This window comes from Asterias rubens, chromosome 18, assembly GCF_902459465.1.
Source record: "Asterias rubens chromosome 18, eAstRub1.3, whole genome shotgun sequence".
NCBI classification, from domain to species: domain Eukaryota; kingdom Metazoa; phylum Echinodermata; class Asteroidea; order Forcipulatida; family Asteriidae; genus Asterias; species Asterias rubens.
The window spans coordinates 9,313,026-9,337,628 of NC_047079.1; the positions used below are offsets into that span (position 1 = coordinate 9,313,026).

At 38.4% G+C, this 24,603-nt stretch overlaps 1 protein-coding gene across 2 annotated transcripts; it reads right to left on the reverse strand.

Annotated features, from left to right (window-relative positions):
• Positions 1-482: 482 nt before the first annotated feature.
• LOC117302147 (probable cation-transporting ATPase 13A3) lies at positions 483-24,603 on the reverse strand. Of its 2 annotated transcripts, XM_033785950.1 has the most exons (30): positions 24,429-24,603; positions 23,437-23,552; positions 20,803-20,970; positions 20,234-20,316; positions 19,335-19,364; positions 18,075-18,225; positions 17,145-17,311; positions 16,500-16,569; positions 16,214-16,348; positions 15,380-15,446; positions 14,797-14,928; positions 14,204-14,380; positions 13,511-13,621; positions 13,347-13,393; positions 13,015-13,203; positions 11,818-12,024; positions 11,466-11,570; positions 10,962-11,115; positions 10,269-10,389; positions 9,986-10,110; positions 9,066-9,247; positions 8,828-8,938; positions 8,499-8,578; positions 7,938-8,090; positions 7,185-7,281; positions 6,435-6,507; positions 5,777-5,927; positions 5,267-5,418; positions 2,904-3,100; positions 483-1,090 (listed from the first exon to the last, which is right to left on the reverse strand). In XM_033785950.1, the coding sequence occupies exons 1-30, from the start codon at positions 24,439-24,441 to the stop codon at positions 905-907; spliced, it is 3,750 nt and encodes a 1,249-aa protein (XP_033641841.1). In that variant the 5' UTR covers positions 24,442-24,603; the 3' UTR covers positions 483-904. The 2 variants fall into 2 exon arrangements, with proteins under 2 accessions (XP_033641841.1, XP_033641842.1); XM_033785951.1 differs by lacking the exon at positions 19,335-19,364.

The window sequence follows — 24,603 nt, forward strand, 5'->3', positions numbered from 1 at the left end:
AACCACTAGTTGAAAACCTTTTCACCACACATTGATTCCCTTAATGTTTCGTACGATGACTACTATCAAAATCAATCAACAAGGAATCAATAGACTGATTTCCATGCTTTGACTAACAAGAGCTACTCTAAGCAAATATTAGTATTTATTGCAAAGATTTAAACAAGTTGCCGAAAAACATATATATACACCTGATTTGCATTGCAATACATAGGAAGAAATTGAAATCTACAAAAACGGTTATTCAATTAGTAATAGTTAATTCCTTCCACCTTCGTTTGTTAATCAGAAGAGACCACGATTCTAAATCGTTTTAAGCACTGGACACCTTTGGTAGTTTATCGAAGACCAGTCTTCTCACTCGGTGTATCTCAACATAAGCTCAAAATAACAAACCTGTGAAAATTTGGACTCAACTGGTCGTCAAAGTTGCAAGAGAATAATGGAAGAAGAAACACCCTTGTCACACAAGTTCTGTGCTTTCAGATGCTTGAATTCGAGACCTCAGCTGAGGTCTCTTATTCAATTGAAATATTTTAGTGAGAAATTACTTCTTTTAACGAAACATCTTACCTCAGACAGTGTTATAGGGAGCCATTTCTCACAATGTTTTATACTATCAACAGCTCTCCAATACCAAGTAAGTTTTTATGCTAACAATTATTTTGAGTAATAACCAATAGTGTCCAGTGCCTTTACAGGACAATAGTCTGTCCCCCTTCACACAATAATAACAAACTCCTAATAATAACCCAATCTACATGTAAGAAACTCGACAGTAACATGGTATCAATTCAAAATATCTATAAATATCATTCGAAATTTTAGTCTAAAATCTTAGGTTAAAAAAATATATAATATTTTGGTTTTAATAGCTTGTGTCCACCTGTTGATGATGACTTTTCTATGAAAGATGGGTAATGCTCGGACTGTAATTGGGGCCCAATTGGGAATGGTTCTGGCTGCCCATGGGCCAACTTGGGTCCTCCCGGATCTGATGCTCAATCGTCTTGAAGATGTGTTTGGGCGTCTTCTTGGGGCGGACAAGGCTGACGCATCGACGTAGAAAATTGCTGTCCGCTACAAACGTCTGAGTAACAAATAGGAGACAGAGTCGTCTTGTAATGCTTAGCTTGTTTCAAAGGCACAGGGGTCGACAAGGGTCGAGGCACAGGGGACGGACTAGACCTCACAGACTAGTCCTCACGGACTTGGGACCAATGATGCTAGTCCTTAAATGAACACATTGCATTGGATCTGGGTCGAGTTGGTCTTTGAAAAGCGTTTGTAACCGTTTGTTATAAAATGCATATGATTCGAAAGAAAAGTAGATTATATAAATGATCCACTCAAATTTGCCTCAAAATTGCGTGGTTTGCTTTTTACCTTGTCGACTAACATGGTCGGCCATTTATGGGAGTCAAGTTTTTGTCTCCCATAAATGGCCGACCGTGTTAGTTCGACCGTGTTAGTTTTGTATAACAAAAGGCTTCAGGCCTGAAGTCGTTTGTAGTTTGACCTCAAAACCTATTTGACTTCAGGGGGAGGGACCCTTTTTGTCAATGTTTGATACTATCAACAGCTTTCCATTGCCTGTTACCAACTAAGTTTTTATTCTAACAACAATTCAGAGTAATTTAGGCCAGTAAAGATAACATAAAAAGTCATTGACAGTTGAACAAATGCACATCTAGCAAGAAAACACCAGAAAAATCTCTACTAAATATAAATAATTAAATAGTTAGATATGATTTGAGGTCATACTAGGCTAAAAAAAACAAAAACAAAAAAACAATCAGCAATAAGAACACCAGCAATATAGTTTGAATTCGAAGGTTCTTTGTTGAAATCCCACTTCAGTTAATATTCCTTTGATCAATCTCAGATTATTAAACACATTTACTTAGTCAGTTTCCCTTGTGGGAAAAAAAAAACAAATAGAAAAAAGGAAAACAGAATGAGAAAGGGCGCTGAATTTCTGTTGCGGGAAAGGTTAATGTCCACGATAGTGTTGAAGTTGATGAATGCATAATAATCCGTAAAGAGATGCTAAACGCTGAAAGATGTCTTCTTAAATAAGAGCAATTTCTGTAATGCACAAAATGAATCATGAAAAAACAAATAGAAAAAAGGAAAACAGAATGAGAAAGGGCGCTGAATTTCTGTTGCGGGAAAGGTTAATGTCCACGATAGTGTTGAAGTTGATGAATGCATAATAATCCGTAAAGAGATGCTAAACGCTGAAAGATGTCTTCTTAAATAAGAGCAATTACTGTAATGCACAAAATGAATCACGATTTTCTTTAAGACGGTCATCTAGGAATACAGTACATCAAAATATTCAGAAGAAAAATGATTGATTGCACATAAGTATCAAAACAAGTCAACTACAACTCCATAATGATGACTGTTTCCATGGTGAGACTAATCATAAAAGCCACATCGGAGTTTAAGAGAGTGATACATCTTAATGACACTGTACACTATTGGTAATTGTCAAAGACCAGTCTTCTCACTTGGTGTATCTCAACATATGCATAAAATAACAAACCTGTGAAAATTTGAGCTCAATAATGAAAGAAAAACCCTTGTCACACAAAGTTATGTGCTTTCAGATGCTTGATTTCGAGACCTAAAATTCTAAATCTGAGGTCTCAAAATCAACTTCGCGGAAAATTACAGCACCTCAGTAAGTAAGATTTGAAGGGAAGCTTTCCACTATCATTGTTTTCAAACCCTGTAAGTTTAATGTAAATCTATGGACAATTTGAAAAAGTATCCAAATCCTTTAAACTATTACTATTATTACTAATATTCTTCTAAAAATCTTTATATTAGAAGCAGCAATTTTTTTAGATTGTTTGACAGAACTCTTTAGAAAAGGTATCTGCTTCTTCACTTACCTCCAGTAAAAATGATGCAGCAAAGTTGAAAAGTACGAGACCGAACATAAACAGGACAAAGCTGAGGTGTTCCCCAGCTAAGAGTTTCAATTGCATAACGTCCACGATGAACCAATTCAGGACCCCCGAGGAACTGGGTAGGAAAAGCATGAAACTACTGGCTGTCACCAAGAGGGCAAGGTCCGCCATGAAGGGAACTAAAGAGAAGACCGGGTGACAAGAAATAAAAAGTTATAAAAATAATAATAATAATAATATGCCTGTAGAATGCCTGTTTTTTTTTCCAGAGGGCTCGGGAAAGTACCAAGCATGAAACTACTGGCTATCACCAAGAGGGCAAGGTCCGCCATGAAGGAAACTAAAAGACCGGGTTACAAGAAATAGAAACAACAATACAAGTATTAATAATAATATGCCTGTAATATGCCTGATTTTTTTTTCACAGGGCTCGGAAAACTACTGAGTATCCAGCGCTAACACACATCGGTGTGTTGGAAATAACCAACATTTATTATATCGATGCGGTGCCTGCTGCCAAAACATAGGATTCAAACTGGTTCTAGCTACCGGGCAACCTCGGTGGTCTAGTTGGTAAGAAATGCAAGGGTCGTGGGTTCGAATCCCACCCGAGTAATATGCCTGTGATTTTTTTTCACAGGATTCGGGAACGTACTGAGTGTAAAGTGCTGGCATCGGTGTATGGGTAAAAAAGTCAAAACTAAATAATAATAGATTCTTATAACTACAGGTTTGGATACAATGTGGACTAATTCTTTCTCCTTCAGGTGACTGCTTGATCTTTCATGAAAATGTGACGGTCTAAGGAAATTTGAAAAAAATCCTTCTAAACCCTTAGAAATCATAAGCCTGTACTTCTGAACACTGTCATGAAACTTTATTACTGTAGTAGACATACATGCAGTTTTGTAGGCAGTGGACACTATTGGTAAGTACTCAAAATAATTATTAGCATAAAACCTTACTTTGTAACGACTAATGGGGAGAGGTTGATAGCAAACCTGTGAAGACTTGAGCTCAATTGGTCGTCAAAGTTGCGAGATATGAAAGAAAAAACACCCTTGTAAATCTGAGGTCTTGAAATGAAATTTGTGGAAAGTTACTTCTTTCTCAGAAACTATGTGACGTCAGAGGGAGCCGTTACTCACAATTTGTCATACTACCAACCTCTCCCCATTACTCGTTCGCAAGTAAGATCTTATACTAATAATAATTATGTTGAGTAGTTACCAAATAGTGTCCACTGCCTTTAAGGCACTGTTTTAAAAAAGAAAAAGAGGAAATCAGCTAAGCAGCTGAAAGGTTGCATGCCTCCATAGCGAGGAAAATGCACTGCACACAGATTCTTTTCTGTTTATTTTCAATATGTTTTTAATGACAATAGAAGGGGGGGGGGATCAGTAGAACATATGTTCCATTGTTATGGACCTCAACAAACAATTTTGACGTCCAATTATCTACAAGATAACAACCACGCTAATTACTTGCAGTATGACAAGGTCTTAGATGATGATAAATATTTCCCAAGAAAGGGACCTTAATTGAAATTCTTGTTGTTGAGAAAATAATGAGCCACAGGAGGAAAGACAAACCCAACCTGCTTGTTTTTGCAAAAATGCGGCCGTGGGCGAAATCAACCTAAAAACAAAATATGGCACCAGTAGACCTTACTGATTGAAAACTAAAGTAAATTAGTCAAATTTTTGTTGTTGGGAAAAAAAGCAGATTGACTGGTAGAAAAAAAAAAGAAAAAAAAGTAATCCTTGAGAAAAAAAAAAAGGTCTTCGACTTAAAATTTGAGCTGGTCCAAATCTCCCAGAAATTGAAAATAAAAAACCTGTCAATTATGTCAAATATCAAGAAGATGGTGTTTGAAATCACTATCACCGTTTCTTATTTCAACTACAGCAACTGAAATAAGCAAAAGTCCCTTCTTCAAGAGAAAGGGTAGAGTATACTGTTTGAAATATCAATACCACACTGGCTCTTTTCAGAGCCAACACTCCCACAAAAGAGATTTATACATGGTTGAGCGCGCAAGTTTACTATTTATTAAAGGAAGCAATGTGTGGTGAAGAGGTTTTCAACTAGTGGTTTAAACCCAACGAGGCCTGGTTTTTGATAAGTTTACCGAGACGAGGTAAATTAACAGTGTCCAGTGCCTTAAAACAAATAAATAAATAAACCGATAAACGAATAAATGAATACAAACTTACAACTCAAAATTTTCAAATTGCTACGCTTAAAGAATGGATTGAAGCAAGTTTAGATCAGTCCTCTAACACTCCTCCCCACCATTAAACCAGCCCAAGGAGAGTAATGAGTAATTGTAAAGAGGGACGTACCATTCTTATAAATAGGGGTTCTGTAAGGAGCTCCTTTTGAGAAGGCCGCAGCGAGTATCATGTACTGAAAGGATGATACAGTAAAAACTATGGTGTTCTCGTATGTGTAGATGTTATCCTCAGAGTGTGGTGATATCGAGGGAGCTTTCCACCTAGAAAAAAATATAAAAAATAAAAAACTTACTCGGTAATGAGCAACGGAGAGCCATTGATATTAAAAAACATTGTGAGGAACGACTCCCTCTGAAGTGATGTATTTTTTAAGAAAGAAGTGATTTCTCAGTAAAATATTTGAATTGATTTCAAGACTTCAAGCATGAGGTCTTGAAATCAAGCATCTGAAAGCACACAACTTCGCGTGACAAGTATGACAAGGTTTTTTTTCTTTCCATTATCATCTCGCAACGTCGACGACCTTCTTTATTGGTTTTGTGGATCCCCCCCCCCCAATTGGACCCCTTGTTTTAAAGATAAAACCGCCTTTTTGTGAGGAGACTGTGAGACTCTTACCATGTTGTATAATGTAGAGAGGAATACGCGATAGCCTGGATTGAGCACACTAGTACAATCTCTATCAGTATAGAGATGAGGAAGATGGGTGCGACCAGGCTACCTGGTGGACGGCGACGTACCAAGGTGGGATGTGAACGATTCAACCCCACTGCAGACAAAAAAGAAAATTAAATATCAATGAATAATGTATCTTAAATCTAAATCATTTGATAATCATAATAACTAGTTCTTAAAACCAGTGGACACTTTCGGTAAACAGTAATGTCCAAGGCCCACACTTTGTGTATCACAACTTCTATATAAAAAAACAAACTTGTGAAAATTTAGGCTCAATCGGTCATCGGAGTCTGGAGAAAATGACGGGAAAACCCACCCCTTGTTTATGCATGTTTCGTCGTGTCATGACATGTTGTGTTTAAAATAAATCCGTAATACTCGATATCGAGGATTGATATTGTTTTAATGTTATCTCAAAGAGTAAAGCATTTTATGGAATAATGTTTCAAGAGAAGTATTTCACCATTATCTTCTGTAAACCCTGTAAGTTATTTGTAAATCTGTGAACTTTTGTTTTTTCTCGTACCGAAAGTGTACAATGGCTTTAAGCAGTCAGTTACATGTAATAATGAAGACAGATAAGTTATTGAGTACTTACTGAGAGTAGCCACCGATGTTGTGATTATTAGATCCACATAAAGGAACTGCCAGTCACCGAGGTTTGAGTTGGTCTGGGAAAAAAAAGTCAAGACAAAAGTTTGTAAAACATAGTTTGTGGTAGGTTGGGTTGCATAGTGGTATCTATCCTTGCCTTCCATGGCACTATGTGGATTGGGTTTTCAGTCCATACAGGACTGCGAGGCATCTTCCCTGTCTGGGGTTTTTCCTCCAAAATCTCAAACTGAAACTTCGCAATATGGTTTCTTTGGACAATAAAGTGATTGAAGGCAGTGGACACTATTGGCAATTACTCAAAATATTTATTAGCATAAAACCTTACTTGGTAATGAATGAGTGTAGGGGAGAGGTTGGTAGTATAAAACATTGTGAGAAACGGCTCCCTCTGAAGTGGAGTAGTTTTCAAGAAAGAAGTAATTTTTAACGAGATCGATTAGAGACCTCAGATTTAGAATTTGAGTTCTCGAAATCAAGCATCTGAAACACACCTTTATGTGACAAGGGTGTTTTTTCTTTCATAGTTATCTTGCAACTTCGACGACTGATTGAGCTCAAATTTTCACAGGTTTATATTTTATGCAGATGTTGAGATACACCAAGTGAGAAGACTGGTCTCTGACAATTACCAAAGGTGTCCAGTGTCTTTAAGTTTGCATTTCTGAAAATCATTGGCTTCAAGACCAGAACCAAGGGCCAGATGTTGGTCTCAATATCTTTGTCTTTGTCTTACCCAGTAGAGAATGATGACTGATGTAAACTGAATGATACTGTATAGGGCCATGTACTTGAAGACACCTAAGGAGGTCACCAAAGCTGCTCGTCCCTCCCTGATCAAACAAGAAAAAAAAAAGGAAAACATTTTACCTGAGGTGTTTTATATGTTACTATTCTCTTGCAACTTCGATGACCAATTGAGTCAAAAATTTCACAGATTTGTTGTTCTTTGACAATTACCAAAGATGTCCAGTGCCTTTAAGCAGATGAACCCTATGTTAACCCTGTTAACACAGAATGTAGTCCCTTAGTTCAGTATCCAACACTATGTAGAAGAGGAGCTATGAACACCACATCTTGAAAGTTTATAATAATAATAATATAATAAAAATAAAAATGTATATAGCGCCAAATCCATCGAAAGCAATTCTCTATGGCGCCTAATACAGAGAAACATTCAAAAACAAAAACCCTCAATAGATAAACAGAAAACACAACACAGTATAAAATCAGTTTAACAGCAAAAAATGTCAAGCGAAAAATGAAAGGATTTAAAGAAATAAACAATACAATGACCACACACTTGGAATGCACTCTCCACATAAATCAGGAAATCCAACTCTCTTCGAACAGTTAAAAAGTGTATAAAACATTCTCTACATATATCCTATCTAATACTCAGCGTTCTTGACGTAGTGGCGCTATAAAAATGCCCTATATGTATGTATGTAATCATACAATATACAAGAGATATAAGCTGGGAGCCTACCTAATAACGATGGGTACCGATGAGATGTTCTGTGTCTTTGAGGTGAAGGGAGAAGCGACAGAAGCCTCTGCCTCTGACAGCGAGATACCGGCATGAGCGGTCTTCAAAGCCCCACAATCATTGGCTCCATCCCCGCACATACCAACGCAGTAACTAAACACAAACACAAGAAAGGGAATATTTCTAAATAACCGCAGCTCAGGCTTTGTTGCAGTTGATGATTTGAAGATTTTAAAAATTCAGCATTAACAAAACATGACAAAGCCATGAAATTGGGCCCTGTTCTTAAAAAGCGGTAAGCACAAACAGTTTGGGGAATAGAAAATATCAATGTTACATCTTGTGACTTGGACTTTGTTAGGTCCAAATCGGCTTTCTGCCGAATACAAAGCTCTCAGTCAGTTATAGAGATGCCAACATTTCCGCATTTAAAACAAAAATAACACAACAAATAGCAAAAATATGCTTGATACCAGTTTAGGTGCCATGTGATGTTAGCAAATTATACCTGGTCCCCTCTGATTTTTGCTCAGCATACATGGCATAATTATTTGTTCTCACCTGATGTCTTGAAGGGCTTCCACCAGTTGGGTTTTCTGATCGGGGGCCATACGAGCAAAGACGGTCCCTCGCTGGACGATCTACATGGAGACACAGTAATCAATTTTAAAGGTAAGGGGAACTGTTGGTAGGGAGGTACATGTACTGCAGACAGTAAAAATCCAAGAAATGTTCGCACAATTCGTTGTCCACTTTTGTTTTGATAGATGTTAAATTTGCATCGGGGGATAAAGAATATTCGGGAAAAAAAGTACCGAGTATACATTGCCGACACACATCGTTTTAAACCAAAATTAAAATAAAAGTAAAAGTAATGGAGGAGTTCTTACTCTTGGCATGAGGCAAGGAAAGTGCTCTCTGACGACAGCGAAGGATTTTCCTGTAACCGCAAAGTGGAATCTATCATCACCTTGATACGTCACAGCGTTGCTGTTGTACAACTGAAAGCAATATAAGAACATTCACGGAGTGTTTGGATCACATTTAACTTGAAGATAATGATGGAAGAGAGCTTCCCTCAAAATATTACTTTTCCTAAAAATCATGATGACTTATGAGCTATCGTACCTGGGAATCTGACTGAGTATATTTGCCGCTATTTTCTCTTTCCGGTGTGGTGTCGTAGTTCCAGCTGATGGAGGCGGGGCCCTCACCACTAGGTGGCGTGGCATTCACCATGATGACCTTTGACATCGGAGCGACCATTCCACAATCCCTGGCAACACTTATGGCAGTCAGCATGTTGTCACCTTCAGAGTGAATAAGTTGATATTTAAACGAACATTACAGAAATGTGTTTTGCTAACAAAACAGTTGCTGTCAGTGTAGGCACTTTATGTAACCCACTACATATCTGTTTAGCATACAAATTTCATTGCCAGCAAGAAATGGTGGGGTACAGTAGCTGGTAACATGTATCTGCTTACAGCAGGATTTTTCTGTGCTTAGCAGATTTTTGTGCATGAAGTGGTGTGGCCAAGCAGTTAAGAGCTGTATGATTTCAAACTCTGGTGTTTCTGATCAGCAGAGTGTGGGTTCGAATCCCCAGCCATGACACTTGCAGTGGACACTATTGGTAATTGTCAAAGACTAGCCTCCACAGTTGGTGTATCTCAACATATGCATAAAATAACAAACCTGTGAAAATTTGAGCTCAATCGGTCATCGAAGTTGCGAGATAATAATGAAAGAAAAAACGCCCTTGTCACACGAAGTTGTGTGCGTTTACAATGTAGATGGTTGATTTCGAGACCTCAAGTTCTAAATCTGAGGTCTCAAAATCAAATTCGTGGAAAATTACGTCTTTCTCGAAAACTATGGCACTTCAGAGGGAGCCGTTTCTCACAATGTTTTATACCATCAACCTTTCCCCATTACTTGTCACCAAGAAAGGTTTTATGCTATAAATTATTTTGAGTAATTACCAATAGTGTCCACTGCCTTCAACCATTGCTTCAAAATAATGGGCAAGTACTATTATTGTTCACCTGTGACCATAACGGTGCGGATGTCTGCCGCAATTAACTCATGAATCACGGGTGTGGTCTCAGGTTTCAGGGCATTCTGCAGGACCAGGAAACCCAGGAAATTCAAGTTACATTCAACGTCTTTCCTGGAAAAGGGAAAACAAAAATTACAGATTTCAGAAAATAAGAAACTGCAAAGGAAACACAGATTCAAAAACTGTTAAACTCAAAGAGTTATCTGTAAACGTGAAACATGTTTTCATGGGAACATTTTGGCAACCTTATTTGAAACAAATTCAATTACCTTGAAATGCGTTGAGAGTGGTGCCATGACAATTTGGGGTCAAGAGGTCGCCAAGCGAGGGCGATAACACGGTACCCTTGCTGTGTGAAGCTCTGTAACACTTCAAGGAAATCCAGTGGCACTACACAATAAAAAGATAATATTAATACTAAAAACAGAGACGTTTGGAATGCGCATTATGCAAAAGCCTTTAAGTGCATGAACAGATGAATAAAACAAGTAATGAAAGAAATAGACAAATACAAGTAAGCAGATGACGAATAGACAAATGAGTTTCCAACAGAGACTTAAAGACAGTGGACAATATTGGTAATTGTGAAAGACTAGTCTTCTATATCTCAACAAACCTGTGAAAATCAGTCAATCGGTCATCAAAGTTGCGAGATAAAAATGAAAAATAAAAAAAAACCAACCCTTGTCACACAAAGTTGTGTGCTTTATTTCGTGACCTTTTCGAGACCTCAAGTTCTAAATCTGTGGTCTCAAATTCAAATTAGTGGAAAAATACTTCTTTCTCGAAAACTACTCAACTCTAGAGAGAGCCGTTTCTCATTATACTATCAACCTCTCCCCATTACTCGTTACCAAGTAAGGTTTTATGCTAATATTTATTTTGAGTAATAACCAATAGTGTCCACTGCCTTTAAAACAACGTAAAGATCTAGCCTGGTAAATATGCACAGTAAATCGTACCAGTCTCTCTGATGCACAGAGATGCGATCATCTCTGGTGCCCCTTTGACGAACACTTCCATGTTCTTAGCGCCTAGGGTACGAGTAATAACGCTCATCCGCTGGAGACCAGATGAAAATGGAAACTGTCGAAGGATTCCAACCTCATATGGCGCCTGTGACATCAATTAATAATAAACAAAGGAATTAGTTAACGAAGGTACGAGTCTATTTCATTACATTGGTGTGTTCGGGAGACTTCACAGTTCTGAAAAGAACTGTCCTGCTTTTTAACTATTACCCGGGCGGATGGTATAGAAAAATAGGCCGGGACTACTACTTTAGCTTATATGATCGTCATTAACTGTACTACCGCGGAGTCAGTTCTTGAATTGGTCTCAACGTTTCGACTAGCTTGCTCTAGTCATCGTCAGGAGACTGAAGAGATATGAGAGAAGTGGGCCTGTTGTCTTCATGTCATGAAGAATTAACCAATAAATCAAATAAAACCCTGTACCACACTCACCTCATCCGAGTGATCTGACAGTAATGTACCGTTGGATGCAGGTTTAACAATCGTTGGGATGATGGTATCGAACCGAGTCGTATCGCTACCAGGCTCCTCCAAAATCTAAAACAAATAGTTTAAGAGAAACAATATCTTTCAACGTTTACTGATGTTTGAAGCTATTCATGGTGTGAAGGATAAGAACACCATAAATAATACTAAACTTGCCGGTACAACCATGAAATAATTCTCTTTAGAGGAAGTGTTTGCTCTGTAAAGTTTTTTTTAAAACCAATTCCATAAAGTTCCTTTAACGTGATCTACGTGATCTTTGTTTTCATCGTTTCTTTAAAGATTAATATATCCGTACCCAGTTGGTCGCTTGGAACATCTTGAGGTCCAGCGGATCGCCGACTAACTCCCCGTCGATCCTCGTCAAGGAATGACACGTTGCCATGGCAACCCTAAAGGGACCCAGCGCCAGGTCGGCGGCTTTCTGTACGACGGAGAGGAAGTGTCGTTCCTGTAGGGGGACCACGCCCCAAAGATCTAGACCATCTTCGGTTAAGGTGCCCGTCTGAAGAGGAATGATTTTTTTAATTTGATTTGTAGGCAAAATTTTAGATAAGAGAGAGTCACTTGTATAATAATCAGCTGAAAACAGTGTCTACTTTCTGAGAAACCCGCCAAAAGAAATCAAAGGAATTTCACGATTTTTGATCCATCCACATTTAGCAAGGTGCACCAACCACAGCTTCGCAAGCAGCAACGGTAACCTACTTGTCAACATCGTTTCCAGTGGTGTACGATCTCGCCGCGGCATTTTTTTACTTCCCAGAATGCCTTGCTAAATTGTATATTTTGTGCGTATTTGATGGCCAATCAAAGATACGCACCGATGTTTCCCTCCCAGGGGTTAGAGATGTACGCAGAGCTAGCGTGATACGGCACGCTGCCAATTGTAGCGAGGCTGCCGACTTGTTGGCTCAATTAGGACTCAGGAGAATGACGGTTAAATAACGTTGATGAAACTACATAATGTTCTATTACTTAAAGTAAAATGAATGCTGATATTGTTAGAAAATGAATTCTCAAGAGATGTATCGATGCTAAACTGTTTTTGTTTATCGACCCGATTTGGCAATTTTCTTAGAAACTGTTTCGGTCAGTGAATGTTACTTCAGAAAACTCGTTTCTGGTCATTGTATAATTTGTGCGTATATGATGGCCAATCAAAGAAACGCATCAATGTTTCCCTCCCAGGGGTTAGAGACATACGCAGAGCTAGCAGGTGATTTTTGGCTTAATTAGGCTTTGTTTCCAGATGACGGACTCAGGAGAATAACGGTTAAATAACGCTGATGAAACTACATAATGTTCTATTACTTAAAGTAAAATGAAGGCTGATATTGTGAGAACATGAATTTTAAAGAGATGTATTTATGTTAAAATACTTCTGTTAACCGACCTGTTTTCGCGTAGCTCTTAGAAACTGTTTCGGTCAGTGAATGTTACTTCAGAAAACTTGTTTCTGGTCATTGTCGCCATGACACTCCCCTGTACTCACTTTATCAAAGCAGATGAGTTTTAGCTTCCCACATGCGTTGATGCGCTGAGGGCTGATGCAGAACACGCCTTGTTTCTTGAGACGGCTCTGAGCATAGACTGTCCCCACCGTCATGGCCGCCGGCAAGGCAGGAGGCACACATATCGTAATGATGTCAAGGACTTTGTATACTGAATCTGCCGTGTCAGCCTGTGAAAATATCATTTTATATCAAAGAAATCAGCACACTTTATTCACAAGAAATTTAGAGACCAGAAAAAAACACAAAGAGCAAAAATAGTTAGTGGCCTGATGTTTCAACTAATCTTTAAAACAAACAAAGATGAACTGACCTTTCTGTAGATGAGGATCACAACGCTGTAAATCATTCCCATTAAAGCTAGAGACAAAAAAAACCAAAATAAACATATGTGTCACTTCTCGCAAAACTTGAGACCAAGTTTAATAACTTAATAAACACAAATAAAAAAATTAAAAAAACATAAGCTGCTCTTACCAACAAATGAAAGGAGCCCAATAAACTTGAGTGCGTCTCGGTAGAATTTGAATCCAACTGGTTTGGGGTAAAGAATCGTCCTAATTAGATCTCCCTTCAGGGTTGAAAAACCTATGAATAAAAAAATTAAAAATTAAGTTATTCATCATGACTGGTTTCCCTAAAAACTTAAAAAACTAACAAAGATGATGACAAATAGGGAGGCCGCCAACATTGTGTTAGATAGCTCAGGAGGCCGCCAACATTGTGTTAGATAGCTCGGGAGGCCGCCAACATAGGGCTAGATAGCTCGGGAGGCCGCCAACATATGACATAGGGTTAGATAGCTCAGCTGAGAAGTCCCCTAGATCCACTAAAGCTAGAGTAGGAGTCCCAGACAATTTTCTATACCTTCGACCCAGGTAGTAGTTAAAAAGCAGGACAGTTCTTTCCAGAATTGAGAATTCTCCAGAATTGAGAAGTCTCCTGAATTCCCCCCAAAACACTCGACGACAATATATCAAGACAAATTCTCCAAAGAACAAACTCTACCTGGCAAGTAGATACACACATGCTGTTACCGCAAACCAAATATTTATTGACACCTCACCATGCCTCAAATCCCACACTACCTAGTTTGTTTCTTTGATAATTTATATAACATCACATTTACAACTACTCAAAACATTTTTTTTTCTTCTGAAAAATACAAACCTGTTCTTGCAACAACGGCCTTGACCTTGCCGCTACCATAGAACCGAGTCTGAATAATATGAGTTCCGCAGAATAGCGTGTGGCGTTTATGCGCATCGGGGGAGTAGTACGGGATGGCTTCTGTGTCGCTGGGCGGTGGGTTTGGAAGAGGGGTCTTCGTAACTGGAACACTCTCACCTGCAACAAATCATCAACATGATCAAAAGATCTCATTAAGGAAAGGTGTGCAACATGAAATGGGTAAAAATGGGTACCTGCGAGGGTAGTGGACAACTCAGCCGCAACATCACTGACCGGGGACACCCATCGAAATAGAAGAAATTGACGTTGTGTATGCAAAAAGCCCCTGGAGTGCCACAACACCTCAGGGCTGTTTACTCCAGGGAGGCTAGGAAAAATTTCCGAAATGATATTGGCAACAAACAAGAATCTCCATTTGTTCAACATAACAGGGGTATAAATGGGTAAAAACGGGTACCTGTGAGGGTAGAGGTTGATATTGTGTATGAAAAAGCCAGTGGAGCCCCATGGCAGGTCAGGGCTGTCTACTGCCCAGGGAGAAATGACGAACCCCTAGACTAAATCTCACGTACCTGTTAGCATACTCTCGTTGACGATACAGTTTCCACTGATGAGTACAGCATCACAGCTCATAACGCAGCCATTCTGAGGGATGAGAACCACATCGCCGGGTACCAGCCATTTGGAATCAGTCTCCTCGCATACTGCATGGACATAAAGCCATATTGGATAGATATTAGTTGAGATGTCAAATGATAAACCACAAGGAAAAGAGACTTGATGAATCTTTTTTAGAGAATTGGGACTGAACAAAGAATAAATTGACTACGGCAGGATTTGAACCAAGGAAGTCGCATCCCCTTAAGGTGATCCCCTGGCTGCCGCTTTGAGGTTGTATCGTGAACTTGGGTGCAATCCCTGGCTACAAAGCAGTTTTGGTTGTATTGCTTCTGATTGGCACCCCTGAACAAAAGTATTGACAAAATAAGGAGACTCCAACATTGGGTGAGATGCAATGTAGCTTAATCGGAAAAGGGCTTGCACATTAATCTGGAGGTCGTTGGTGACAACTCTATCGTAGCATCATTGACCGATGACAACACTCCAAATAGAATGAAAACAATATCGAGTTCCAAGATTTGAATGCATACATACCTCCATTGGGGCGGCACACTATTACAGTGGAATGGTGGACGACCATATCTTTCAGAGTTTTAGTTAGCTGTAAGAGATCATGACAAACTAAACATTATCAAACCAGGAACACCGGGGCAAACCCCTTCTCCTTTTTTATGCAGTGCACTGGGTTCTTTTACCTGGGTTACACAACACACGGGACCAACGGCTTTCATCCCATCCGAAGGACAAAGCATCATGGTTAAGTGTCTCGCTTAAGGATATGAGTGCCACGACTAGGACTCAAACCCACACTCTGCCGATCAGAAACACCAGAGTTTGAATTAGTGCTCTTAACCGCTCGGCCAAGACACTTCCACACAAATATATGGAGGCCTGATACTTCACGGAGGCAACAAAGGTGATTGCCTACAATCTACATATCATTACAAAGTTGGGGAGGTAGTGCTTTCTGCTCTACCGGCCAGGCTTCGGACTGATGATACCCAAGCCTACATTCGTATGGACTGTGAAAGGGGTAACCCTGTTTCAGCCCTAGGAGTAGGTGGCAACGGCCTCTGGAAAAAATAATTGTAGCCCACACCTTGAAGTGGCCTTCAGGCCTTGTGTGGCAGGCGACTTGCATTAAAAAAAAAAAAAAAAAAAAAAAAATTGAAAAAAAAAGTAGCTGTGTCTCATATCAATGCACAGTGGACATTGTTTTATTTATTCTAGTGGAAAATGTGCTGGGCGGCGCAGTATGTATTTGGCTCAGAGTGCTTGGTAATTATTGCGAGTCTTAGGCACGCCCTGCCCAGCATCGCCTGACGTGGCTACAACACTGTGCAAGGGGGTCTATTCATACAAACCAACCTTTTTAGTTTCGTAGACAGAGACCACCAGTGAGAATATAAGAATAATCACGATACAGATTGTATAGCTGTAGTATTCCTCAGCACACCACAGGGCAATGCTGAATAGCTCAAAGATGTAGAAAGGATTCAACACCTTGGTAGAACAAAAGACAAAAACACAAAAATTCACAATAATTATAGCCTTGAATTTGACATGTACAAAGCAGAGATTGGGAAAAGATAACTAAAACTGACTTAAAAAAAGAAAAAAAAAAAAGGAGGATTTGTTTATATTTCTCATTTACCTCTTCAATGAACAGCTTGAAGTAAGACTTGACTTTAATATCAATGAGATTTTGACCAAATAGAGAACACCTATAACATTGAAAACACAAACGTTAACAAAACATATAGAGGCTCTAAAGGTTATTTCAAATACAATATCAACCTCTACCCTCGCAGGTACCATTTTATACCCCTGGGTGAAGAGGAGCAATTATAGGAAAGCATCTTGCTCACGGAGACAAGTGTAATGACTGGGATTCGAACCCACACTCCGATGGCCTAACCACCAGAACTTGTATTTTCACTTGGTGTATCCAAACATATGCATCAAATAACAAACCTGTCCAAAATTTTGATTCTGGTTATTGAAGTTGCGCGAGAATAATTAAAATAAAATAGAGAAAACACCCTTTTTGAACAAATGTGTGTGCTTTTAGATGCACTATTTGAGTGAGAAATGACTTCTTTCTCATAAACCACCTTACTTCAGAGACAGCAGTTTCTGACTATGTTTTCTACTATCAAAAGCTCTCCATTGCTCCCTACCAGTTAAGTCATTATGCTAACTATTATTTTAAGAAATTACCAATAGTGACCAGTGCCTTTAAGATTCTTTTGTAAATGCAATGAAATCAAAACGAGACGATGAACATTTCTTTACAGACCTCTGTGATTGTTGAGATACCGTCAATCCATTGTTTAAGTCACTGTAGAAGGACGCGTTGGGAATACCTTCATCCAGCCCATGTAAGAACTGATAAGACTGGCAGTCTCGATCCCAGACGTAAATCAGTTTCTGGAACTCAAAGTAGCGCAGCTTTGACCTCGAGTCCTGAGAAGAATAATAACAAATAAATGGTCAGAATCACACAATGAATGTCAATAGCCAATTAAAGGCACTGGACACTATTGGTAAGTACTCAAAATAATTATTAGCATAAACCTTTCTTGGTGACGAGTAATGGGGAGAAGTTGATGGTATAAAACATTGTGAGAAACGGCTCCCTCTGAAGTAACATAGTTTTCGAGAAAGAAGTAATTTTCCACGAATTTGATTTCAAGACCTCAGAATTAGAATTTGAGGTCTCAAAATCAACCGTCAAAATGCACACAATTCGTGTGACAAGGACGTTTTTTTTCTTCTTTCATTATTATCTCGCAAGTTCGATGACCGATTGAGCTCAAATTTTCACAGGGTGGTTATTTTGTGCATATGTTGAGATACACCAACTGTGAAGGCTAGTCTTTGACAATTACCAATAGTTTCCACTGCCTCTAAGCTTGAAAACTTACTAGTTATCGAGCAGTGGAGAGCTGTTGATATTATAATAGAGCTAGCTCTATGATATTATACAACATTGTGAGAAACGGCTCCCTTTGAAGTAACCTAGTTTTCTCACTAGGCATCTGAGAACACACAAACTTGGCAACGAGGGTATTTTTTTTTTTACTATTCTCTCGCAACTTAAATACAAAACTTAGCTAAAATATTTACACGTTTGTTATTTGATACACCAAGTGAGAACACTGGTCTTTGGTAATTACCAAACGTGGCCAGTGTCTTTAAATATAATGAAAAAGTCAAAGTATCTTGCTTTTTGTCTTGTAGGTTTCAAGAGCGTCTTAGAGGCATCGTCATCATCCTCATCTTCACTGTAGCCGTTCACTTCCATTCCCTCTACGACACTACTACCGCTTTGATGTAAAGCATCACGAGATGCCACGTTTACACTGCACTTCAAGACACTACGGACAAATTATCATTCAATGTATTAATGAATAGTAAATAATATAAATAATAATAACTGGATTTATATATAATGATTTTTAGCTTTACCCATATAAACCAATAGACCGATCCATTAAGCTCCGCCCCATTGCGTATTGACCAATGTCAACGCAACGAAGGTCTATATGATTTACGTAGCACTGTATACTCAGTACTTTCCCATGTTCTGTAAGAAAAAATGTCTCGGGTGGGACTCAATTCAATTCAAGTACACAATTGTTTCCATATTTCCATACAAAAATAACAACAATTACATGTATTACGGAGTAAAGCAAAATTATCATTAAAATAACAGTGTACAGGGTCGTTTTGGTAAACATGAGCTTGTAATACAAATTTGAACCCACTACCTGTGCAATTCTAGAGCAGTGTCTTACCAAATAGACAACCGAGATTGCCCGGCAGCTAAAAGCAATTCGAATCCTATGTTTTAGCAGCGGGTACTGCAACGATTTAATAGATGATAAATTGGCAGCTTGATATCAATTCAATGTATCTTTATTAGATCCCCAAAAAGGGTTAATTCAAATGCTTGCATACAGTAAAAACATTGACACATTTATAAAGCACCAAATTACCAAATTACCCAAGAAGGAGAAAAGAAAAGACAAAAGTGATGGTGACAACCAGCTACAGATTGGAGAACAGGCGAGTCTTGAGACCATTTTCAGACAGAACAGTCTTTTTGATGGGGACAGGCAGACCGTTCCGTAGACGAGAGGCGACAGTAGAAAAATCTCTTTTCCCTTTAAGATTAGCTTGATCGGATTTTTCTTTTAAAACTAAATGATATAGAACATAATCACTCTGGGTGCAATGACAGAAGAAATAATACAAATGACCTAAAAAAAATGACTCAATAAAGTGAATATTTCTGGAAAGATGAGCCCAATGACACCATTTGTATCCCAGAGAAATACTGCTAAAGCAATATACAAAATTATGAATTATAAGTGTGATTTTTTTTATAGATGTGATTTCGTTGAAGGTTATGCATGATTTGTCAGTTATGCATGATTTGCAAAGAAATTAAACAGTACAGAAACAAACAAATGATTAAATTAACCTGGAAACTTCATCCTCTTGTAGCTCAAGCCTGTATGAAAGAAAATTGTCAGGAATATATTTACATCGCAAAATCATTTTCATCCAATTTGAGCCACAAATTTAGATAACATTTTCACAGAGCACTCTTTATAGATTCTAGAGTATACAACCTTGCTGCCAAGTATGTAGCGAACTCAATCAGTTCATGATAACAGCTCCATTTCATTTCCTTTGTGCTCATGTTGTGTCCAAATCTCCCTTGCCTACAGAATGTTGCTGTTTTGTTTTAAACTCCCTTGTTTTGTTTTTATTTTGTGTCCACAAATCCCCCCTCCTGTCTATAGCTGTTTTCCCAATTCCTGTTTGTCTGTTTAACTCTAGTAATATTTTTAATATTATTGTTTTATCATGTAAACTTGTCCAAATATTTTTGAAGTAATTTTATTGAACCAAATGCCATTAGTCTATGACTTTTTATTTGGTCTTGTATTTTTATTTGAAAATAAACCAATATTGAACTAAGCTAAATCAGTCATAAAAACCATTTCTCCCCTCTCAGGTACCCATGCACCCCTGGGTGGAGAGAAACAATTATAGTTAAGTGTCTTGCTGAACGACACAAGTGTCACCTTCGGGATTTGAACCCACACCCGAATGATGTAGCCACCTTAACTTGAACGCGATGCTCTTCACCACTTGCCCATGACACCCCAATATATAAAAGCCCAACAAAACTCATGTTTGATTTGATAGGTTGAACGGAGGAACTTTCTACAAAAGTTACCTGTTTGAATAGATATGTCGGATGAGAATTTCGTCAGCTACTCAGTCATGACACCCCATTATTTGAATAGCCTAACAATACATGTTTGATTTTGTTTGTTAAGTCGCATGGAAGAACGCTATCCAGAAAGTTACCTGTTTGAATAGATTTGTCGGATGAGATTTTCGTCAGCCCCTCTGGTGTGAATCTTCTCAACAAAATACTGACCGTACTCATCCTGTAGTGGCAATTAAAAAAGGGAATGGTTTAATGTGAAACAATCTATGATCGCCATTATAGCGCCACCATGTGTCGAGAAGTGGCCAATGTCACAGGTACTGTTAAAACATCTTAGGACATATTCAGCGTTCTCGGCCACTTCCTTTTTAAAGGCCATCAGCCCCCCCCCCAACTAGTGTTTTTTTATATTGATATAAAAAAAGACAGTACATTTTAGTGGATACATTTTAGTGATCTTGGATTAAGAAGAAACGACAATACTAAATTGTAAACTTCCAGGTACACAATAAGATCTCTTTTAAGGAAGTGATGGTTCTGAAGATACAAAAAAAAATATTGTTTTTGAATAGCAGATTGTCAAAAACAAATATGTCAGACAGCCATAAAAAAAAAAAAAAAAAAAAAAAAAAAAAAAAAAAAATCCTTTCTATTTTCAAACAGGCTGGGCGCCAAACATGTTTTCTCGTTTATTTGGCCTCATCACCTTGAGTAAGACCGCCTCAGCTTCTCGGATTGAAGAGACAGAATGAGTACACCACAGCCTCCACTCTGGCTTCCAGTAGAGGACGAGCTGGATGAAGCCAAGGGTCACTACCGTCAGGAGAACAATGCCGATCATCTTAAAGATGCTCAACCGATATCCAGTACACTCCTGTGAAGAGAGAGGACAAACCGTCAATCTATGATAGACACTCGGTAAACATCTTCATACAATATGTATTAAAAAAAGGTTGTTTAACCAAGTACACTCAGGGATGTGTATTAAAGGTTTTTTTGGTACGTTTTGTAGATCAGGTTTTTGGCAAGATGAATCCAAACCCACTGTGAATGAAGATGTATGTTGTATAATTTACAAAAAAATAGTTAATGGCTGGACATTTTGACCCTAGCAAAGTCTTTCTCGAAAGAACCTGCTCGGGTCAAAACGTTAGGCCATTAGCTATGTTTTGTATACACTGTATACCATCGGTCCATTTGATTGGTTAGTTGTTTGCACCAGCTTATTCTATTTTCTTTAATATAATTTACCTGTAGAAGTTTCAGATTTGTTAGTCGGCAATTTTTTGAGAAAAAAAACGTGAACATCACCGAGCAATGGTTTTAAGAGAGTCGCGTGAGTATGTTAGCCATGGGCATTTGTTTCTCCAAATCCTGCCCTTTCACTTGCAGCAACATTATAATAGCCTAGCTACTATAACAGAATAAATTCAAGGCCTTCATGGAATTTGTAGCCACTGAGATAAATGTGCGGACTGCCAGATTTGATTATTTTGAATATTAACTTATGTTTATTGTTGAAGCATACAGTGCATGCAAACTGTTTATGAAGCCATAAACATTGACAGTACAATGAAATATTTACTATCTAGTCTCTATGTTGGTATTAATACACTAGTGCAGCATGAAGAATATTGTTGTTTGTTAGGATTAATAAATGTACAGTTTTAAATACTTGTTTTTATTGTTTATCTAAGGCAGCCACACCTGTTGCGCTGTGTAGAATAAAAACCATTCAAGGAACAATGTACAGCAATATCTATTTAGTATGCGGTTACACCATGCGTATCTACATCCAAGCCTGGTAGATTTGTTCGTTTGAGAACTTTTCTGGCTCGATATTCATCTACCATATCATTGCAACAATTGGCTTGGATTGTGTGTGGGGGTGTGGGGGTGTGGGATTGTGGGATTGTTCTGTTATGCCTAGAATACATATGGCTCACTTTCAGAACACTCTGCTATCTAGGGAAGCGTGACTGCAAACAAATCTCTAGCCCAAAACAATTTTACCAGTGTAGACTTGGTTTCATATGATTTTGTTGAAAAAAATTATTCAAAGAGTTACTTGTTCTTCAACCAGTGTATTGAACTAATGTTTTTTTTCACCATTAATCGTGCACTTGACCCAAAGGTTGTATTTTTGTTCAGTCAGTTTTTGTGATACTCAAGGCCAGCCGCTGCCACAGTTGGTATGTATGCCCAGTGACCCATGCCCTGGAAGGTCAAATCAGCATTAAATGGCCTTGCCTCAGCTATGCTTAAAAACCAGGCCTGCAGTCGAGTACAGTGTTTACTGTGTAATTATTAAGATTAGTACCCAGCAATAAAAACTACATAACCTTGGCAATTATAAAATAACTAAAAAGGACTTTAGTAAGTGAATCAAGACAGCCAAGTAATTAAACACAGAAGAAAGAAGAAAGAAGAAAGTCCTTCATTTTTAAATAAATAAAAGGACTAGCCATACAACTTGTAAAATATCAGATGTCATAATTTGGTGGTTAGTTTCAGGTTTTGTTTCGTCAGCCTGGATTTATCAACACTTTCCATAGTGGTCTTTATTTTGATTAGGGCAACCAAAACAAGCAGTCATTGAATTGTTGATCACTTAACTGTTTTTCTTTCATTTTCAGATGGAAATAATTTAGATTCTGGTAAAACACATGATGTAGCCACATGATGTTTGTAATAATCAGTGAGCTTTCAAGTTGCAACAATTTAAAAACATCTTCTTTTCTTATGACCTTATGACCTTCTTCAGACCTTACTTCATGGAGGCAACAAAGACGATTGCCTCGATGCTCCCTTGTCATTGCTTTGGGCCGTGTAAATGCTCACAGTAGACTTTGTTAAAAAAAAAATTATTGGTAATTACTCAAAATAATTATTAACATAAAACCTTTCTTGGTGACGAGTAATGGGGAGAGGTTGATGGTATAAAACATTGTCAGAAACGGCACCCTCTGAAGTGCCATAGTTTTCGAGAAAGAAGTAATTTTCCACGAATTTGATTTCGAGGCCTCAGGTTTAGAACTTGAGGTCTCGAAATCAACCATCTAAATGCACACAACTTCGTGTGATAAGGGCGTTTTTTTTCTTTCATTATTATCTCGCAAGTTCGATGACCGATTGAGCTCAAATTTTTACAGGTTTGTTATTTTATGCATATGTTGAGATACACAAACTGTCAAGGCTAGTCTTTGACAATTACCAATAGTGTCCGCTGCCTTTAACTTGTGGAATAACTTTCAAAAAATACACCCTGCCTTTTAAGGATGCAAAACATGGACCTGAACCAACACTCTACTGCCGAGAAAGCTGCAATTGTCAAACTCACCACTTCATCATTTGAGAGTCCGACTTTCAATACTGAGGAAGAGGAGTTACTCGACCTGGTGTTATTGCTGAATCTGATTGGCGAGACATCAGGTGGCTCAGCACCATTCCTGCTAGCTGTAAAATAACAATAAAGGCACAAACATTTATATTACTTTTTATTTTTGTTTGTTTTGGTTTTACCCTAGACTAGTCGTTGATGGTCCCACGCGGTAAAATAGTCAAGTTGCAACGGTACTGCTCTCGCGCCAACTGCTGGTTGCCCGACTTCTACTCCCCATTAACTGGGATCATAGCAGTAGTCTCGCGGGGCCAGCAGTCTCTCGAGAATACAGCGCGAATCGAGGGGAGAGTTGGAACGCTATCACTGCGACAGACATTTAACGACTTGTCCACATGTCTAGTTTTACTCAGAACCCCGAGCTCTGTAACAAAAATTACAGGCAATAATATTACTTGGATGGAATTTGAACCCACCACCTGTGACAATCTGGAACAGCGTCTTACCAACTATTGTAAACCACCGTCGAGATTGCGCTGTAGCTGGAGGCAGTTTGAATTCTATATTTTAGCAGCGAGTACTTTAACATTTGTGAACAAAACAAAGGAGCAGTACTCTTAGATCACTCTTTGAGCAGGGACAGAGTAAATTTTACAATACAATCAATATCATACAAGACCAACCAAAATTCTAAATGAGAAAGAACTAGCATCATATCGGCGGAGTGCTTTTAATTAGTAAACCAATTTCATTTTAACAAGCATTAGGCATCTTCCATTTGGAGTAGATTTATCTCACTTGCCATAAATACATACTTTGATGTTAAACATAAATCAACTGAGCTCAGAGTCAGAGTCAACAATTGCACATAATATTTTTCTGTGGCAGTGCGATAAATTACTGGCCGGCCCACAAAAACTGGTTTCTGAGCGGGGCTGGGTGAGTCATTACTTACTACATGTAATTAAACAAAAAAAGCTAGCATACTTTACCTGTACGGCTCATTGCAACTGTAGAAATCACACGAGTTCTCTCGAAGCATGTTCAGTTCCTATCTTCAGAGTAACATATCGCTGGAGCTTTTATTCACTAACCTTGGTCTAAACACGACACAAAATACCTAGTTAGTACGCAAAAATAAAAACACCACCGAAACTTTGTTGTGTC

What these genes read in the sequence shown, in the direction of transcription:
- LOC117302147 (XM_033785950.1), bottom strand. An exon ending in CAACGAGAGTATGCTAACAG is followed by an intron (nt 14,381 to 14,796) that starts GTACGTGAGATT and finishes GATTTGTTGCAG; the next exon opens with GTGAGAGTGTTCCAGTTACG. An exon ending in AACATCGGTGGCTACTCTCA is followed by an intron (nt 5,928 to 6,434) that starts GTAAGTACTCAA and finishes TTTTGTCTGCAG; the next exon opens with TGGGGTTGAATCGTTCACAT.